Below are 18,808 nucleotides of genomic sequence, written 5' to 3' on the forward strand. Positions count from 1 at the left end.
AAGCTGCCCCCAGCAGGTGGGAATGGAACCCTGATGTCCTGTGTCCTCAGGGGCTTTGCCTCCCCACCTCAGCCCAGGCTGGCTGCGAGAGTCATGGCTGGTGTCCTTGGAGCCCCGCTGGTCCCCCCTCCTGCATCAAGGCCACCTTGTCAGGATGTCACGGGGTCCACAATGGGTCTTCACAGCCCTGAGTTTGCCCATGCAGGATGGGTCCAGTGGGCCCTGGGGCAGCTGCTGGTACTGGCATGTCTTCCCCCCACCATCCAGGCAGCAGGAGTGCACCCCGGAGCTCTAAAAGCCACTCAAACAGCTCTAGTGCACCCCGGAGCTCTAAAAGCCACTCAAACAGCTCTAGTGCACCCCTGAGTTCTAAAAGCCACTCAAACAGCTCTAGTGCACCCTCTCCTTATTCCCTGTGGTTATGATGACTTCTTGAGTCTAGCTGGTGACTGCAAAGGGTCTTGAGTCAGACTGACCTTGAGCTCGCAGGATGTGGCACTGGCAGCTGGCAGGGAGGCAGGATGTCTGCACGGGCCAGCTGCTTTCCTACCAGGGGTTGGTCCCAGGCACCACCAACACAGGTGAAACCTGGGAATGGCTGCATCCACCCCTGGCCTGTGTCTCCCACGTTTCCACCATGGCTACGCCTCCCACCCCGTGCCTCCCACCATTTCCACCCAGGCAGGGTGCTGCTTGGGGACTGTGGCTGGCTCCGACCCACACACTGGGGTCCCCAGTATCTTAACACAGCCCTTGTCTGGAGGAGCCTCACAGGGCTGTGTTTTCAGGTGTCTATACTGTTGGCAGAACTTCCTGGGCCAACCCACAGCCCTTTCCCGCCAGGTCAGCTGCAGACCATCCTAGAGCCGAGTGCCTGCTTGGTGGGTGAGGCGGGACCCAGGCCTCCAAGTCTCATGCACTTTCTGGATCTTGCTTTGTAGTGGTGATGCTTTCATCTCCGATTCAAGAAATTACTTTTCGCAGTGCCAGGCTCTGCTGGATCAAATCACGTCCGTGAACCCTCAGACGGACATCGACGGGTTCCGGAACATCTGGATTATAAAGCCCGCGGCCAAGTCCCGGGGCCGAGGTGAGTCCCCTGGTGTGGGCGCTCCCTGCATTCAGTTAATCACGTTCATCCGGGCGAGATAAGTCCCCTGGTGCGGGCGCTCCCTGCACCGAGTTCATAGCCACCAATGCCCGCACTTGATGCCAGGGGCCGTGAGTGAGGGGCAGTCTCAGGCCCACAGCGCCACAGGGAAGGAAGGGTGGGAGCACAACGCCGAGGCAGGCGTGGGGGTCAGGACTCCAGTGCTGGGGCAGACCTGGAGGCATCTTCACAGTGTGTGTTCCAATCACAAGGCTGGATCTGGGTTGATGGGTTAATCAGGATTTCCTCCTCTATTCACAAACTGGTCTATGCTCTTCTTTTTATTGTTTTTATTATTATTATATTTTTGAAACTGAGTCTCGCTCTGTCGTCCAGGCTGGAGTGCAGTGGCATGATCTCGGCTCACTGCAGCCTCCACCTACCAGGTTTAAGCGATTCTCCTGCCTCAGCCTCCCGAGTAGCTGGGACTACAGGTGCCCACCACACCCAGCTAAGTTTTTGTATTTTTAGTAGAGATGGAGTTTACCATGTTGGCCAGGCTGGTCTTGAACTCCTGACCTCAAGTGATTCACCTGCCTTGGCTTCCCAAAGTGCTGGGATTACAGGCTTGAGCCACCGTGCCCATCCTCCTGACTCCCTTTTAAAAGTAACTCTGTCCCTGCCCCTTCACTGATCTCTGTGTCCCCTCTGGAGTCCCAGAGGCTGGTTCTGTTGGGGGAGAGCCTGGGGGAGACTGGCACTGGCTTCAGCCTCATCCATGAGCGCTAAGCCTTCCCTGTCCCCGTTCCCCCCACCAGCAATGCTGCCTGCTGGTGCTGTGCAGGTCTCAGGGCCAAGCTGCGACCCTGCCCCAGGGCTCAGGAGCTCAGTCCCGCTGCACAGTGGCTGGGCATGCTGGGTTAAGCGGTGGCCTCTTGCAGACATAGTGTGCATGGACCGTGTGGAGGAGATCCTGGAGCTGGCGGCTGCAGGCCACTCTCTTCCCAGGGACAAGTGGGTGGTCCAGAAGTACATCGAGACGCCACTGCTCATCTATGACACCAAGTTCGACATCAGACAGTGGTTCCTCATCACGGACTGGAACCCCCTGACCATCTGGTTCTACAAGGAGAGTTACCTGCGGTTCTCAACACAGCGCTTCTCCCTGGACAAGCTGGACAGGTCAGTGCGGTGGGCGAGCTGGACACCTCAGGCCAGGGAATGGGCTGCTGCCCACCTGCCTGGGGCAGCAAGCAGCACGGGCAAGACCCTCACCGCCACCTGCCACCACGAAGGCACAGATGGGGGGAAGCTGAGGCTTGGGAGGCTGATGACCTCCCCCAGGGACAGGCCCAGGCCCACTGACCTTCCAAGCCAGCACCTACACCCCATGCTGTCTGTATCATTTCTGGAAAATCTTAAAAGGCAACATTTTGCCTGTGCCCAGGGGGATCGGAATGGTGTGGGCAGCACCTGGGCCCCGGTTCAGGGTCGGTGGCCTGTGGGGCGCCTGGTAGAGGCCAGTGTGCTGCCCGGGGTGGATGGACCCCCGCCTCACACGGGACCCCTTGTGGGCAGGATGGCGAGGGCCTGCGGAGTCCTCAGGAGTATGGTGCTCACACAGTGATGCCTGCCAGCCTCTGTCTGCACCAAGGCTTCCTCTGACCATTGTGTGGCTCTCGCTTGGTGTGAGGCGCTGGGGGGCCTGATGGCTGGGCAGGAAGGGGGTCTGCTTTTCAAGAGAGTGAGGATCCAGGGAGGCCCGAGACTCACATAACAGAGACCTTGCAGGGGAGTTAACTCCAGCCCAGACAAGGGGCTGCAGTCATGCTGGTGGGTCATGCTTGAAGTCACACTCAGAAGAGGCTTGGGATGAGCCGGCCAGGTGCTTTGACCCTCACCTGCTCACTGCCTCTGGTCAAGTGGGCCTGGAGGGGGTCCAGGAACTCACCTGTGCAAAAGCAGCTTCCAGGCAGTGAGAAGCCAGGGCCTCCTTCCAGCACCCATTTCTGGGCCTCCAGCCATAAGCCATGCGCCTGGCCAATCCCATGGCCTCTCTGAGCCCTGTTTCTCCATCTGGGACAGTAACACTCATCCCAACTGGGCCCCTCCAGCAAAGGGTGGGAGTCCTCGGGGGCAGGGTTCTCTAGAGCCAGCTGGGTGGACGCAGCACGGCTGGAAGGACCGGCCTTGGGTGCCCTCCTGGGCCAACGGAAGCTGACCACCTGCCCCTTGTCCCCACCACAGTGCCATCCACCTGTGCAACAACGCTGTCCAGAAGCACCTGAAGAATGACGTGGGCCGCAGCCCCCTGCTGCCCGCACACAACATGTGGACCAGTGCCAGGTTCCAGGAGTACCTGCAGCGCCAGGGCCGTGGTGCCGTGTGGGGCAGTGTCATCTACCCGTCCATGAAGAAGGCCATCATTATCATTCATGCCATGAAGGTGGCCCAGGACCACGTGGAGCCTCGCAAGAACAGCTTTGAGCTCTACGGGGCCGACTTCGTCCTTGGAAGGGACTTCAGGCCCTGGCTGATCGAGATCAACTCCAGCCCCACCATGCACCCGTCCACACCGGTCACGGCCCAGCTGTGTGCACAGGTGCAGGAGGACACCATCAAGGTGGCCGTGGACCGCAGCTGTGACGTCGGCAACTTTGAACTCCTGTGGAGGCAGGTGAGCCACGTCCGCCCCTGCCCGGGTGGTGGGAGCCATCCCCTGGGGGTTGGTGGCTGCCCCCCATGCGGATGCTTTGCCACCTGGTCACTGGGCGAGGGTGGAGCTGCAGGCCGCCAGCGCCGTGGGGTCCATGGAGGACGCCAATCCTGCTCTGTGACCACTCTCGGTCCCGCCAAGGGTCCAGGCCTGTCCTGCTCTCCCATGGGGCTCAGTGCCTCGTCAGCACCGAGGAAGGGGCTACTCCAGGCGTCCAGGCTCAGTGCCTCCATCCAGCTTTCCTCCCTCCTGTTCCCTGTCTCACCCAGCTCTGACTGGTTAGAGGTGGGGGCTCCATTCCTGCAGCCTCCAGGCCCCCTATGCTGCTCCTTCACTTTGGCCTGCAGTGCATCCTCCACTCCGAGGATCTTTCGGGGGGCCTCCCTGTGCCTGCAGATGTGCTGGAGCCATTGGGAAGCGTGGCCAGTGCCTCTCTCTTGAGGCCTCTTTGTGGCTAAACTCAGGAAAAGAGCAGCCCAGTCCCAGGGTGTGGGGCTCCCCAGGCTGACCCCCAAGGCTCATGAAGCCTCGGCTCCCCAGGTGTTCACTCCTGAGTCAGATGGGGGTCTGTGCCCCAACCAGCCCCTCCTGCGCAGACCCCTCCTGCATGGACCCCACCATCCCAGCCACAGCCCAGCACCCACAACCTGTTCCTTCCCCGCAGCCTGTGGTTGAGCTGCCCCCATTCAGCGGGTCCGACCTCTGCATGGCAGGCGTCAGTGTGAGGAGAGCCAAGCTCTCCAGCGAGACTTGGGCCTGAAGGAAGAGAAGAGGCTCCCCCTGGCCTTGCTGGCACCCTTAAGGGGGCTGGCCGAGAGCAGTGGAGCCCTGCAGCCTACCCGCACCAAGGCTGCTGGGGAGATGGAGCTCCCGGCCTGCCCCTGTTGCCATGTGGACAGTCAGGCCCCAAACATTGATGTCCCCGAAGCCCAGCCCACCAAACACTGGGATCCAAACCAGCTAAATGCACACCCCCTGGCACCTGTGCTGCAGAGTCTGAAGACAGTGGAGGGTGCCCTACATTCGCCGCCCAGAGGAAAAGGTAACCTGCGCCACTCGCGGTGCGCTGTGGGGTTGGGGGCCGTCTACTCCATCGCCAACCCTCGCCAGCAGCCGCTGCATCCTCCAGAGCAGGGCACAGGGCAGGCTTCGGTGCTGGGGCCCGGGGTGTCCCCTGACAGAGGTGCCGGTGGGAACCGGGGAGCGGGGTTGGGGCACCTGTCCCAGCCCGGCACGGGGTGGGGGGAGTGGGAGTGCCGGACAGGTGGATAGTGGGGTCCCTTCTGTAGAACCTGGCGGGTGATGCCGTTGTCTCCATACCTCTGGGGTGTGGTGCGGGTCGGGAGGATTTGAGTTAGGACCTTGAACAGCTCCATGAACAGCACCAAACTCCCCGGCTGAGTGAGGTGGCAAAAGTGACTGCTGGGTTCTTGTGTGTGGTTTTCTGAAGGCTCTGAGGGGCTGAGATGACACGTCTGAGCCACCACGCCCGGCCCCCATTGGGCTCTTCCGAGCCTCGGCTAAACGTTCAGACTTCAAGGGTTGCCACAGGCTGCTCTTGGCCTCAGAGTCGCTGAGAAGGACGTGGGGCAGGGACACAGCTGGCCAGCAGGGCAGCATCGCCCATTCCTCTCACATGGGGGTCTTTATGACAGTGTGATGGGGGTCTTTAGGTGGCATGATGGGGCGGTCTTTTTTTTTTTTTTGAGACGGAGTCTCGCTCTGTCGCCCAGGCTGGAGTGCCGTGGAGTGATCTGGGCTCACTGAAAGCTCCGCCTCCCAGGTTCACACCATTCTCCTGCCTCAGCCTCCCGTGTAGCTGGGACTACAGGTGCCCGCCACCTCGCCCGGCTAGTTTTTTGTGTTTTTAGTAGAGATGGGATTTCACCGTGTTAGCCATGATGGTCTTGATCTCCTGATCTCGTGATCTGCCCGCCTCGGCCTCCCAAAGTGCTGGGATTACAGGCGTGAGCCACTATGCCTGGCGATGGGGGGGTCTTCAGGCGGCGTGATGGGGGTCTTGACAAGGGTGTGATGTGGGTCTTCAGGACGGCGTGGTGGGGGTCTTCAGGACTGCATGATGGGGGTCTTTAGGACTGCGTGATGGGGGTCTTTAGGAGGGTGTGGTGGGGGTCTTTAGGTGGCGTGATGGGGGGGTCTTTAGGCGGTGTGATGGGGATCTTTATGAGGGTGTCATGGGGGTCTTTACAAAGGCGTGATGGGGGTCTTTAGGATGGTGTGATGGGGTCTTTATGAGGGTGTGATGGGATCTTTAGGAAGGTGTGATGGTGGTCTTTACAAGGGTGTGTTGGGGGTCTTTAGGAAGGCATGATGGGAGTCTTTATGAGGGCGTGATGGGGGTCTTTATGAGGGTGTGATGGGGGTCTTTAGGATGGCATGATGGGGGTCTTTACGAGGGTGTGATGGGGGTCTTTATGATGGCGTGCAGGTGTTGCCGCCTCCCTGATTCCCACTGAGATTCACGGGCTGGGACCCACTCACGGAGATGCCTCTTGCCCCAGAGGAGGCGAATTTCCTCCTGCAGCAGCCCCATGGCTACCGCCCGCAGGGCACCTGCCCAGGTGTGGGGATCACTCAGGAAGGCCCGTGACGTGGCCCCCAGACACCAATGACCTCCCCAGTCCCCACGTGGTCTGCCTGCCACAGGGCAGTTTTGCTGTAAGCAATGTTGCCGGCCAAAGGAGTTTATGTTCCCCTTTACCAGGTCACCAGCGGGAGGCAGCTGGAGGCTTAGCCCGGTGCCGGATTCTCATGCTGAAGAGGAAAGATCTCCTCTGCCTTTGATCCTCACATACCAGCCGTGCCACCAGGGTTCTCCCTCCAGACCCTTCTGCCCGGTGCTGCGAGTTCACTGGGCAGATTGCCTGCCTTCGGAGTCCCCACAGATGACTGTTGATTCAACCTGGTGTTTTGACACCACCTTACAGAGGCTTCTCTCTTTCCAGAGCTGTGACATTTCCTCACCACCCACCAGCTGCTTCCAAAGCCGACGCCACGTGTCTGAGGCGCCTCTCACTCATGGGTGCTGGCGTCCGTGCGTGAGTCGGGTTCCTGCTGCGGTTGCCATGCATGGCAAACAACTCCAACCCGTGCGTACGAGCGTTTCGCGGTCAGGCGAGGGCATGGCCAGGAGTAGCTGGGCTTGCTTCCAGACTCCTGGCTGGGCTCAGGCCGGCTCCACGTGCCCCTCGGCCTTACGCTAGTGGCTACCTGGGATGTGTTTGTTCCGTGACAGTCAGGTAACCATACCGGTGCACTCAGAGCCTGTGCTGTAAAATGCCTGTGGCGACAGGGTCACCTGGCCTACTCCGGCCAGCAGGACAGGAAGTGCGCGCTGTCCTTGGAGCTTGTCGGCTTAAGAACAGCAAACTGCTGGGATCACCTTGAATCTGCAGATCTTGGGAAGAACAGACATTTTTTGCTGGAGTGCAATGGCGAGATCTTGGCTCACTGAAACTTCCACATCCCGGGTTCAAGCGATTCTCCTGCCTCAGCCTCCTGAGTAGCTGGGACCACAGGCACCCGCCACCATGCACTGTTAAAATTTTGTATTTTTAGTAGAGACAGGGTTTCACCATGTTGGCCAGGCTGGTCACAAACTCCGGAGCTCAGGCAATCCACCTGCCTTGGCTTCCCAAAGTGCTGGGATTAAAGGTGCGAACCACTGTGCCCAGCTGATTTGTTCGTTTGTTTTTTTTTTGTTTGTTTTGTTTTTTTTTTGAGATGGAGTCCCGCTCTATTGCCCAGGCTGGAGTGCCGTGACACAATCTCAGCTCACTGCAACCTCCGCCTCCTGGGTTCAAGCGATTCTCCTGCCTCAGCCTCCTGAGTAGCTGGGATTATAGCCATGTGCCACCACACCCAGTTAATTTTTTTTGTATTTTTAGTAGAGATGAGGTTTCACCATATTGGTCAGGCTAATCTCGAACTCAGACCCTCTGCTCTGAGATGTAGTGGCTGTGCAGAGTGGCAGGTGTACTTCTGTGTCTGACCCTCCACTCTGAGGTGGCGGCTGTGCAGAGTGGCAGGTGTATTTCCGTGTCTGACCCTCCACTCTGAGGTGCAGCGGCTGTGCAGAGTGGCAGGTGTATTTCCGTGTCTGACCCTCCGCTCTGAGGTGCAGCGGCTGTACAGAGTGTCAGGTGTATTTCTGTGTCTGACCCTCCGCTCAGACGTGGCAACTGTGCAGAGAGGCAGGTGTATTTCCATGTCTGACCCTTCGCTCTGAGGTGCAGTGGCTGTATAGTGTGACAGGTGTGCATCCTTTGTTAGTGAAGAACAGTATTGCATTGCACATTTGTGCCAGAGCCCGCCTGGTCCCCTGCTGACAGACAGCTGCCTTGCTTCCAGTGTAGGACTGTGATAAATGAAGCTGCTCTGATCATCCCATGCCAGTCGTTACAGGGACATGTGCCTTTGTCTGTCTTGGACATATGTCCAAGAGTTTCACCACTAGGTCATGAAGGATGCTTGGGTTTTGCTTTAGAAGAAACTTCCAGTTTACAATGTGGTTGTGGTGTTTTGCACTCCCACTCTCACCCACGTGAGAATCCTGGTTGCCCCACATCCTTGCCAACACTGGGTATTGTTGGGTTGTGTTTTTAGCCAGTCTGGTAGGTGTACGGGTATCTCATCGTGGTTTTAACTCGTGTTTTTCAGGTGACCAGCTGTGCTGAGCACTTTGTTCATTAGCCATTCAGATATTTTGCTTTCCAAAATGCTTTACTAAGTCTTTTTACCATTGTAAAATTAGGTTGCTTGTCTTTGGTTCGTTACTAAGAGTGGTTTTCATATATTCTTTATATTTACTTATTTATTTTTGAGACAGAGTCTGACTCTGTCGCCCAGGCTGGAGTGCAATGGTGCGATCCCGGCTCACTGCAACCTCTGCCTCCAGGGTTCTAAGCGATTCTCCTGCCACAGCCTCCCGAGCAGCTGGAATTACAGGCATGCACCACCATGCCCAGCTAATTTTGTATTTTTAGTAGAGACAGGATTTCACCATGTGGGGCAGGCTGGTCTCGAACTCCCGACCTCAGGTGCTGGGATTATAGCCCTGGGCCGCTGCGCCTCTTCTGTATATTTGTCAGATATGCACAATGGGACTGTTTCCTCCCAGTCTGTGGTTTGCCTTTTTGCTTTCTTAGTGATTCCTTTATTTTTGGAGTTTTTGCTAATTGTTTTTTTTTTTATTTCTGTGGGTGCCCCGTAGGTGTATATATTTGTGGATTACATGAGATATGATGATGCAGACATGCAGTGTGTAATAATCGCTCAGGGTAAACAGGGTGTCCAGCCCCTCAGGCATTTAGATGTTCTTCTGTGATTCCTTCTACAAGCTTTGTGGTTTTGACTTTCACATTTTGGTCAATGATGCATCTTGAGTGAATTTTTGTGTATGGTGTTGTAAAAGCCAGTGATACAAATGGGCTCATTCTTGTCCTACACAACTAATTCAGAATCAAGGGGCAAGGGGGAAACACTCAGAACATAACCTGGCACCTGCTCCAAAAATTAAACATGTCATGAGCCCAGCACCTAAAACAATCCATGTAATCCAAAGACAGTTTTATCTGTGAACTGCTGAAACAACCTGCTGGGACTCTGAAAGTATTTTCACCCATGCCATCATTCACCAGTCAGAGCCCCACAAGTCTCCTGGTGCTTACTGGTCTTACTAGTGAGCTTGCTTGTGAAACAACACAGAGCATTTCTCTAAGAAAACTCCCAACTTTCTCTTTGTTCTTCAGACATAGTGAGATCACCCCGTCTGTGTGTACGCCCTGAATTGCATTCTTGCTTCCTAAATAAAATGTTAAATTTAGATTTTCTTGTGGCGGTCCAGTTGTTCCAGCACCATCATCAAAAAGACCATCCTTCCTCCCGCTGAATTACTTTGGCATCTTCGTCAAAAACAGACTTTCTTGAAGGAATTTTGGATTATTTATGCTGTTTCAACAATCTATTTACCTATCCTTATATCAATACCATACTGTCTTTGAAGTTTTCAAATATGATAGTGGGCCAGGTGCGGTGGCTCATGCCTGTAACCCTAGCACTTTGGGAGGCCGGGTAGTAGGCACCTGTAATCCCAGCTACTGAGGAGGCTGAGGCAGGAGAGTTGCTTGAACCCAGGAAGCAGAGGTTGCAGTGAGCTGAGATCGTGCCATTGCATTCCAGCCTGGGTGACAGAGAGAGACTCCACCTCAAAAACAAAGCACAAAACAAAACCAAATATGATAGTGTACATTTTCTAACTTTGTTTCTTCTTCAAAATTGTGTTGGCTACTCTATGTCATTTGAATGGTTTTGTTGTTGTGGTGGTTGTCTGTCTCTTTGTTTGTTTTGAGACAGAATCTCACACAGTCGCTGGGGCTGGAGTGCAGTGATGTGATCTCAGCTTACTGCAAACTCCGCCTCCTGAGTTCAAGTGATTCTCCTGCCCCAGCCTCCCAAGTAGCTAGGATTACAGGCGCCTGCCACCACGCCCAGCTAAATTTTTGCATTTTTAGTAGAGATGGGGTTTCACTATGTTGGCTAGGCTGGTCTCGAACTCCTGACCTCGTGATCTGCCTGCTTTGGCCTCTCAAAGTGCTGGGATTACAGGCGTGAGCCACCGCACCTGGCCTGAATTTTCAGGTTAAGTATTTATTTATTTATTTATTTTGAGACAGAGTCTCACTTTATCGCCAGGCTGGAGTGCAGTGGTGCGATCTTGGCTCACTGCAATCTCTGCCTCCCAGGTTCAAGCGATTCTCCTGCCTCAGCCTCCTGGGCAGTTGGGATGACAGGCACGCGCCACCACACCCCGCTAATTTTTCTGTATTTTTAGTAGAGACAGGGTTTCATCATGTTGTCCAGGATAGTCTCGATCTCCTGAACTCGTGATCCACCTGCCTCGGCCTCCCAAAGTGCTGGGATTATAGGCATGAGCCACCGCGTCCAGTCTCATGTTAAGTTTTTTTTTTTGTTTTTGTTTTTGAGGCGGAGTCTCGCTCTGTCGCCCGGACTGGAGTGCAGTGGCCGGATCTCAGCTCACTGCAAGCTCCGCCTCCCGGGTTTACGCCATTCTCCTGCCTCAGCCTCCCGAGTAGCTGGGACTACAGGCGCCCGCCACCTCGCCCGGCTAGCTTTTGTATTTTTTAGTAGAGATGGGGTTTCACCATGTTAGCCAGGATGGTCTCGATCTCCTGACCTCGTGATCCGCCCGTCTCGGCCTCCCAAAGTGCTGGGATTACAGGCTTGAGCCACCGCGCCCGGCCTCATGTTAAGTTTTAAAAAGACCTGCTGGGATGTTTATTGAGATTGCATTAAATCTATAGATCGTTTTGGGGAGAATTGATATCCTACAATATTGAGGTTTCTGATCCCTGCACATGATGTATGTCAACATTTATTTAGGTATTTTTCAGTTTCTCCAAGCAATATTATTGCATAGTTTTCATTACATTTATTCCTACATATTTGGTGGATTTTTGATACTTTTATAAGTATATTTTACAAATACATTTTGATACTTTTATTAATAGTATTTGAAATTTTATTTTTCCAATTGTTTGTTGCTAAAATGTGGGAAATGCGATGGTTTTTGTACATGGACACTGTGTCCCAATGTGTTGATAAATTCACCTCTTGGTTCTGGCAATTTGTAGATGCCATTGGGTTTTCTACAAAGTCACATCACCTGCAAATAAATTCCATTTCACTTCTTCCCTTGTGATCTTTATGCCTTTTGTGTCTTATACTTGCTGCTACACACCTGCATCGACCTGCAGTGGTAAGAGGGGGCAGGAGTCTATTAACTGCAACAGGGGATGCCAGGTTTTCATCAACGCACGTCGTCAGGTGCAGGAGTGCACGTCAGATGGAGGAATGCGCATCATTAGATGGTTATTAATTGCTTTAGGTGGTTAATTTTTGTAAATGTTTCTTGGTGCAAATAATGTGCGGTTCTGAAACTGTTCAGCATCATGAGTTGGACTAGATTTGTTTATTGTGTTGTTGACATATTTCATTTTCTTCGTCTGCTTATCAGTTACTAAGCAAAGTATGTTAAGAATCTTGGAGATGCATATAATTCTGTCAGTTCTTGCTTTAGAGTTTTCAGATTGTTACTCATTTTATTTTGGTGAGGATTTTCCTGGTATGTTTTTTCTTTCATCATTATATAAGCTTATGTTTTACATATTCTTCTGCATAAAATTCTGGACTGCCAATGTTTAATCTTTTAACCAGTGCACATAACATTTACGTTTAATGTAACCACGTACATGGATTCTGTGGTGATTGATTCTGCTTTAGAAATCACTGCAAAGCAGAGCTGCTGACAAAGCAAACATTTATCCTCCACGTTTTCTGTGGCTCAGGAATCCGAGAAGGGTTCATTGGCATGATGCTGCTTCAGGGATGCTCCTGAGGCTCAGTTCCAGTGTCAAGTGAGGCAGCCTCATCTGAAGGTTTGCCTGGGACTGGGGACCCACCTCCCTGATGGTGCACCCCCCATCAGTCCCTCCCACGTGCACCTTCCACAGGGCTGCTTGAGTGTCCTCACAACATGGCAGCTGGCTTCCTCCAGTGAGTGACTCAAGAGAGACCACTAGAGTCATGAGGTCTTTATGACCTCACCCGAGACATCACATACCCCTGCTGCTCCTATATTCTACTGGCCATGTACTCCAAGCCTGATCCAGACAGGAGGGGAGCACACATGCATGACTGCCTGGGGATGAGGATCACTGCGGGCTGCCTTGGAGCCTGATGACCACAGTATCTACCATCTGATTTCATTTAACTTTTGTTGATCTCATCTATTCTATGTTCCTTTTTATCTCTGTTCTTGCCTTAGTTTTCACTGATGCTTCTTCTCTCATTTTTGTTTTTCCTTCTACTGGTTTGGCGGTTACAGACTCTGTTTCTAGTGTTTTACTAACTGCCTACAAATTACTCATTGCACGTTTAACTTACCAAAATCTAAAGTGAAGGAAGTCACACTTATACCCACCTGACGATACAAGCCTGGAAAATGTGAAGTCCCTGCTCCCTTCTGACTTACTGCTATTGCTGTCAGTCTGTTTAATAACGTTTTTAACAGTCTACTAGGCGTGATTATCATCATCGCTTGCACAGCCAGTGGTTTTTAGATTTACTACATACGTTCCTCTTTGCCCTTCACTCTTCCTGAGTGTCAGACTTCCAACCTTGTTCATTCTGAACCACTTTCATTCTGCTCAAGACAGTGTCCCTTAGGGAGGTGCCAGTGGTGGGACACTAGGATGAGTTTTTGGTCTGTCAATATCTTTTCCACACAGATTCATGACAGAGTCAGATTCTCTGCGGCAGGAGTCCAGGTTGCAGCCACTCTCCCACCGAACACTGAATATGTCTTTCCACTGTCTTGTCTTTGCTGTGGCTCTCGGAAAATCGGCAGTCAGCCATCACTCTGCAAGGGGAGCTGTCAGTTCTATCTGCCAGCTTTTAAGACTGCTTTAATATGATATCTGAGTGTTCAATTTGATTTTTACGTATTCGATCTGGAATTTGAATGTCTTTGATGTGTGTGCTGGTGTCATTATTCAATTATGGACTCTCTCAGCCATTATGTCTTTAAATATTGCCTCCACCCCGTTCTGTCTCCTTCCCTTTGGAACACAAACTAAATATTTGCTAAGCCTTCTCTCTCTCCTGGTATCTTTTAATCTCCCACTTCTTTGTTTGATTTATTTAGCTGCCTGTGCTGCATTCTAAAAATGTCTCCTCACCTGTCTTCCAGCTCATTTAAGGATGCTATCAACCCATTGAAGTTTTAATTTCTTAAAGTTTTCATTTTTATAAGTTCTACTTTTTAATAAAATTATTTGACCTTTTTTCTTTTTCTTTTTTTCTTTTTTTTGAGACAGGATCTCACTCTGTCACCCAGGCTGGAGTGCAGTGGTGCAGTCATAGCCTCTAACTGCAGCCTCCAACTCTTGGGCTCAAGCGATCCTCCCACTTCAGCCTCCTGAGTAGCTGGGACCACAGGTGTGCACCACGCCCAGCTGTTTTTGATTCACCCTGGCACCCAGCTGTTTGGGGCTGCTACATTGTTGGGGGCATGGGGTGTCTTCTGTCACCACACTCCAGGGCCTTGGGACCCAGAGCTCCAGGTGGCCCTGGTGGTGAAGCCTCAGAGTGAGGAGCTGCGGGGCTGGGTACCTTTCAGAGCACCCTCTCCTTGGCTCACTCACCTTCCCTGGCCTGGACCTGGTCCTCCCTTACCTGGTTGCCTGCTGCTTTTGCTTGCTTTTGTGATGTTTTTCCAATCTTATGCCCTATTTGGTGGTTTTCCCTGGAAGGACTGGTCTGGGTCCCAGACTGACTCCCAGGTACTGAGTGTACCCCATGAGCTTTAGTGGCTCCCCAGAGCCTGCTGATGCCTCACAGTGAGTCTCACCCCAGCCCTGGCCTCCATACAGGGTTGGGGCCCAAGCCTTGGGCCTCCCCTCCCTCAGCAGGGTCCAGGCCCCACACCAGCTCTCGGCTAGCTCATGCATGCTCCATTAATCACGCACAGACACACAGAGAGCTGCAGCCACCCTGGTGGCTCCCATCTAGCCCTGGGTGCCTGGGGGACAAGGCCCTGCCCCACAGTGCTGCCTGGCCTGCTGCACTGGGTCACCCTTGCAGACTTGACCTCCCAGTCCTGTGCCTGGCCTCCCTGCGTCTCTCCGCTGGGATGAGAGTCCTGGGGAGTGGGAGCTGCTTCCACCTCATTCTTCCTGCGGCTCATGCCCTGCTTGTGCCACGCGGGTCCTGGCCTGTCCTGTGGGCCAGGCTGGCCCAGCCCTTCCGAGGTTCCTGGAAGCCAAGGACTGCTTTGCATAGGCACTGGGGGCTCTCCCCACCCAGACCCCCAGGAAGAGTGACTCAGCCTGGGGCCCGGAGTTTGCTGTTGGTGGTGAGTGCCCCAGCAGGGTGGTGCCTGCACTTCTGGGTTGGGCTGTGGCTGCTTGGGAACCTTTAGCCCCGGAGGCTGGGAAAACCAGGGAGTCGCCCCTTCACCCCACAACCCTACCCCACCCTGGGACTCCTTCTCTCCCTCCCCCACCAGCTATAGCTGCAGCAAACATGCAGGCTGGCCTTACCCTAGCCCTTCCTGGCCTGGGAAACCTGAAGTTTGACTCACTGGCCCCAGTACATGGGGCACGGGGCTTGGCACTGGCTCACCCCACTGAGAAGGGCTGGCCAGAGCCATGGGACAGCCCCAGGGCAAGGGCAGCGGCTGGAGGCAAGTGAGAGCCAGGCCAAGGCCCCAGCCTCTACGGTGAAAGGGACGTGTGGTGGTCACACCTGCCAGCCTTGCCTGTCCTGTGATGCTCCAAGGAACTGTGTGAAAGTTCTTGAAAAGCAGCAGCTCCCATGCAGGGGGTGACCTCGCTGAGTGGCCAGCCCCGCAGTGGATGGCACCTAACTGCTCTCGCCCATCATGGCTGCCACCTCTGAGTCCATGCAGGAGGGGGCACGGACTGCAGCCACCTGCCAGACCACGGGCACCGCATGGGATGGCTGGCCTGGGGCGTGCTCCCTCCAGCAGCTCCTGGCATCAGAACAGCCCATGGGTCCTGGTGAGGTCTGACCACATGTTGTGGGCAGCAGGTCTTCTAGCTCCACTGGGAGCCCCAGTCCAGGTCCACTTCGAAGGTGCCAGCGTGACCAGATGGCCTGCATCCGGTGCAGCCTCTCGTGGGGACAGGGTTCGGTGGCTCCTGGAGCACCGCTAGTCTTAACACTCCCACCTCCCTCCTGAGTCCTCCAGCCGCTGACCCATCCTGGGACTCTGAGGCTGGCCTAGCATGCTGCTGGCCCTTGTCTGCAGGCACCACCCTGTGCCCACCACCCACTTGGTCCCGGCCCAGTGGGGACAGGTCCTCAGCACCAGGCATCTGAGCCCGAGCCCAGGCACAGCAGAGCAAGAGGAATTGGGGTGGCGGCTGATCTTCTCCAAATGCCCTGGCGGGTTGGGTCCTTCTAGGCAGGACTCGCCTGGAAGAGGCTGATGAGCTAGAGGCAGAGCTGGACTGCCCCTCTGGGGTGGGGGGCCAGGCAGAGGGGTGTTACAGAGGGTGAGGGGGGTGGAGAAGGGGACCATCCATCGGTAGATCCTTCATCCCGGAGGCACGAGGCCCCACTCCCGACCCCCGGCCCGCCTTTGAGTGGAGGTCTTGGTTTTCCGAAAGCTGGGGGAAGCATGTGGGCTCCATGCAGGAGCGAGTTGGGAGCCACCTGGGGCTGAACTCTCCGCCTGGGCTGGTCTTGCAGGTGATGAGAGTGGCCCTGGGGGGGCTGCAGGGGGGCGTGGCCTTGAGGGGCGTGGGCGTCGCCTGTTGGTGGGTGTGAATTGAGGGAGGGGTGGGCGCGGTCTGGGGGCCTGGGGACGAGGTCAAGGGGCGCTAGGCGCAATCAGGGGGCCTGGGACGCAGTCGGGGATGGGCTGGGGTAGGAGAGCACAGAGGCGAAGTTTGAGGGGTCTGTGGGCTCAGGGTCTGTGGACGCAGTCCAGGGTTCCCGGGGCGTGTGGGACGGTCAGGGGACTGGAGGAGCGGTGGTGGGGGTGTGGGGCCTGGGGACGCTGGTGGAGGAAGGCGCTTTTGGGGGTGAGGGGTCCCGGGGCGCGCCAAGCAGGCGGGTGCTGTCGGGGCGGAGGGAGGCGGCCGCGGGTATGTGGGGCTGGCGCACGCGGTCTCAGCGCCCCTCCCTCCCCAGGGCTGCCGAGGGACCCCCGAGGGCCGCCCTGCCTGGTGTGCCGCGGGCTGCTGCCGCCCGCCTGGCCCTGCAAGCGCTGCGGCTCGTTCTGTGCCCCGGTCCTGCAGGGCGCGTCCTTCGTGCCGCTCGGCGGGCGGAGCTGCTGCCCGCGGACCTCGTGAGTCGGGACCGGCGCGGGGACCAGGACAACGACCCAGAGCCACGCGCGTCTTTGTGGAAACCTGCGAGGAGCTGAGGTCGAGAACACAGCGCTGTTGTGGAGAACCCGCATCCTTGCCGTGTTTTTCTTGGGACCCCCGTGCCCAGCACCCCCGCGCCCGCTCCGGCCCCTCGCAGCCCTCTGGAGAAGGCTCCAGCCCGGATCCCAGGCAGACGCTGGTTCGTTCCTTCCCGCATTCGTCCGACGAGTCTTGGCGCCGCCCAGGGTCTCCGCACCCCGTTTCCTCCCACCTGGTGCCCAGCGCGGGCGCGGAGGGAGCCCTCGGGGTTGGACCCTCTGAGCCCTTTGCCGTTGGGCTTCTGGGCGCACGGATGGTCACTGGGCCATGTGGCCGTGCTGCCCTGGGGACCCAGACTTGCAAGGACCCCATCCCCACCCCAGGCCTCGTCCAGCTGCGGTGGGTGATCTCGGTGGCTGGGGCCTGCCCAGGAGCCCGTGGCCTGGCTCTTCATGGATATTGAGCAGGGCCAATCCCCCAGCCCTCAGAGACAGGGCAGGAGCCCCCTGACCTCAGGCTGGAGAGGGTGGCCCCACTGTCCTTCCCTGGGCCTTGGGACCAGCGCCAGCCACATCCCGTGGGCCGTCCCCACAGGAGGTCACCGACTACTGGCCACCTGCAGCCCCTGCCTGCGTCATGGCACGCTGGGATGGCGCCTTCAGGCGATGCGTGTGTGGTGGTGGGGGCCTGTCCCAGAGAGGCCTGGAGAGAGGTTTGGGTGTGAGTGGGCCCACGGGGGAGCGACATTTGTCCTTTCCCAACGATCCTGCTGGTCGTGTTCATGGACATCGTCTGGGACACCCCTGCCACAGTACAGCAGCCCCCATCGTCCCCTGGTATAAGGAGGGCTGGAGGCCAGGCTGAGGGCCGAGGCCCAGCTGGAGTATCCGTCTTACACCCAGCCGGCCTGGGATGGGGGATGACAGTGGTCCGTCCTGGGCCGCCCCCAAACCTGCCTGCCTGCTGCTGACCACGCTGTGGCATGGTGGCTGGCACTGGCCACTCTCTTCAGGGTGCCGTGGCCACAGGCACGCTGCTGCAGGGGGCGGGCTTAGCCCCATTTACTCTGCCCAGCAGTGACCGCATAAGTTCCAGCCCATGGAGGGCTCTAGGCCAGGTGGGGGCAGGGTCGAGGTGCTGGCCCAGGAGGTAGGGAGGTGGGCAGTGGGGTTGGCGGGAGGGAGGGAGGACTTCACGGTCACAGCAGGTCCTGGCCGCCTTCCCTCCCCTGGGACCCAGCCCCAGAGTTTGCTTCCCAAGCTCCCTCCTGACTACCTGAGCCCACAGTGTGAGGCCCACGGCCTCTCCCAGCCTGCGGGTGGTGCTGCCCTCCACACCTGGGGAGTCCTGTGGGTATTCCAGGCAGAACATCCCAGCTAGACACTCCCAGGCTCCCCAGCTATTGATTCCCTCCATCCCCCCAACCACACACACACACACACACACACACACATGCACACACATGCACACACGTGGGGCAGTGCCCTCCCAGAACCAGAGGCAGGTGCAGAAGCCTCTGTGCTGCCTGGCCGCAGCATAGAGATTGGGCTGGACACAGGGCCTCTGGGCCCGTCCAGGAAGGGAGGAGCCAGGAGAAGCCCAGAACTACACCCTGGTTCTCTCCAACCCCCTGCCCTGGCTGGAGGCAAATGGGAAGCAGTAAGCTTCTGCCCAGAAACTTTCCTATGCATTTGATGCTCCAAATAAGAAGAGGACACGGAACAGCTCCCTGAGCAGAAGCTGGGCCCCAGACTTTCCAGCCTCAGGGGCTGCTCTCTGGAATGGGGGACCTTACAGTGAGGACCGCACAGGAGAGGTGGCTTTTTGTATCTTGAGGGGAGGTGGAGGCCAGGGACTTGGGTGGAGTCTCAGGTCCCAGGAGAGGGCTCTCCCTTAGGGACTGGAGCTGAAGCCAGGGGCTCTGGGGTGCGAGTGCCCAAGACAGATTCTGCCCCTCTGCCAGCCCAGCCAGCTTTCCAGGGCCCTTGTCTACCGTCCTGGCCTCACACATGCCTGAGGGGAGTG

The 18,808-nt window shown here is 56.3% G+C and overlaps 1 protein-coding gene across 1 annotated transcript in view; it reads left to right on the forward strand.

The window, feature by feature from the left end:
- The window catches only part of TTLL8 (tubulin tyrosine ligase like 8), a 31,589-nt gene extending 18,358 nt beyond the window's left edge, over nucleotides 1-13,231 (forward strand). Inside the window, 6 exon segments of the mRNA XM_033233516.1 lie at nucleotides 942-1,090; nucleotides 2,032-2,272; nucleotides 3,338-3,767; nucleotides 4,471-4,537; nucleotides 4,540-4,848; nucleotides 13,136-13,231. Coding sequence (XP_033089407.1) covers nucleotides 942-1,090; nucleotides 2,032-2,272; nucleotides 3,338-3,767; nucleotides 4,471-4,537; nucleotides 4,540-4,848; nucleotides 13,136-13,143 — 1,204 coding nt within the window. The 3' untranslated portion in view covers nucleotides 13,144-13,231.
- Nucleotides 13,232-18,808: the final 5,577 nt, after the last annotated feature.

Source organism: Trachypithecus francoisi, unplaced genomic scaffold (genome assembly GCF_009764315.1).
Source record: "Trachypithecus francoisi isolate TF-2019V2 unplaced genomic scaffold, Tfra_2.0 Lachesis_group14, whole genome shotgun sequence".
NCBI lineage: Eukaryota > Metazoa > Chordata > Mammalia > Primates > Cercopithecidae > Trachypithecus > Trachypithecus francoisi.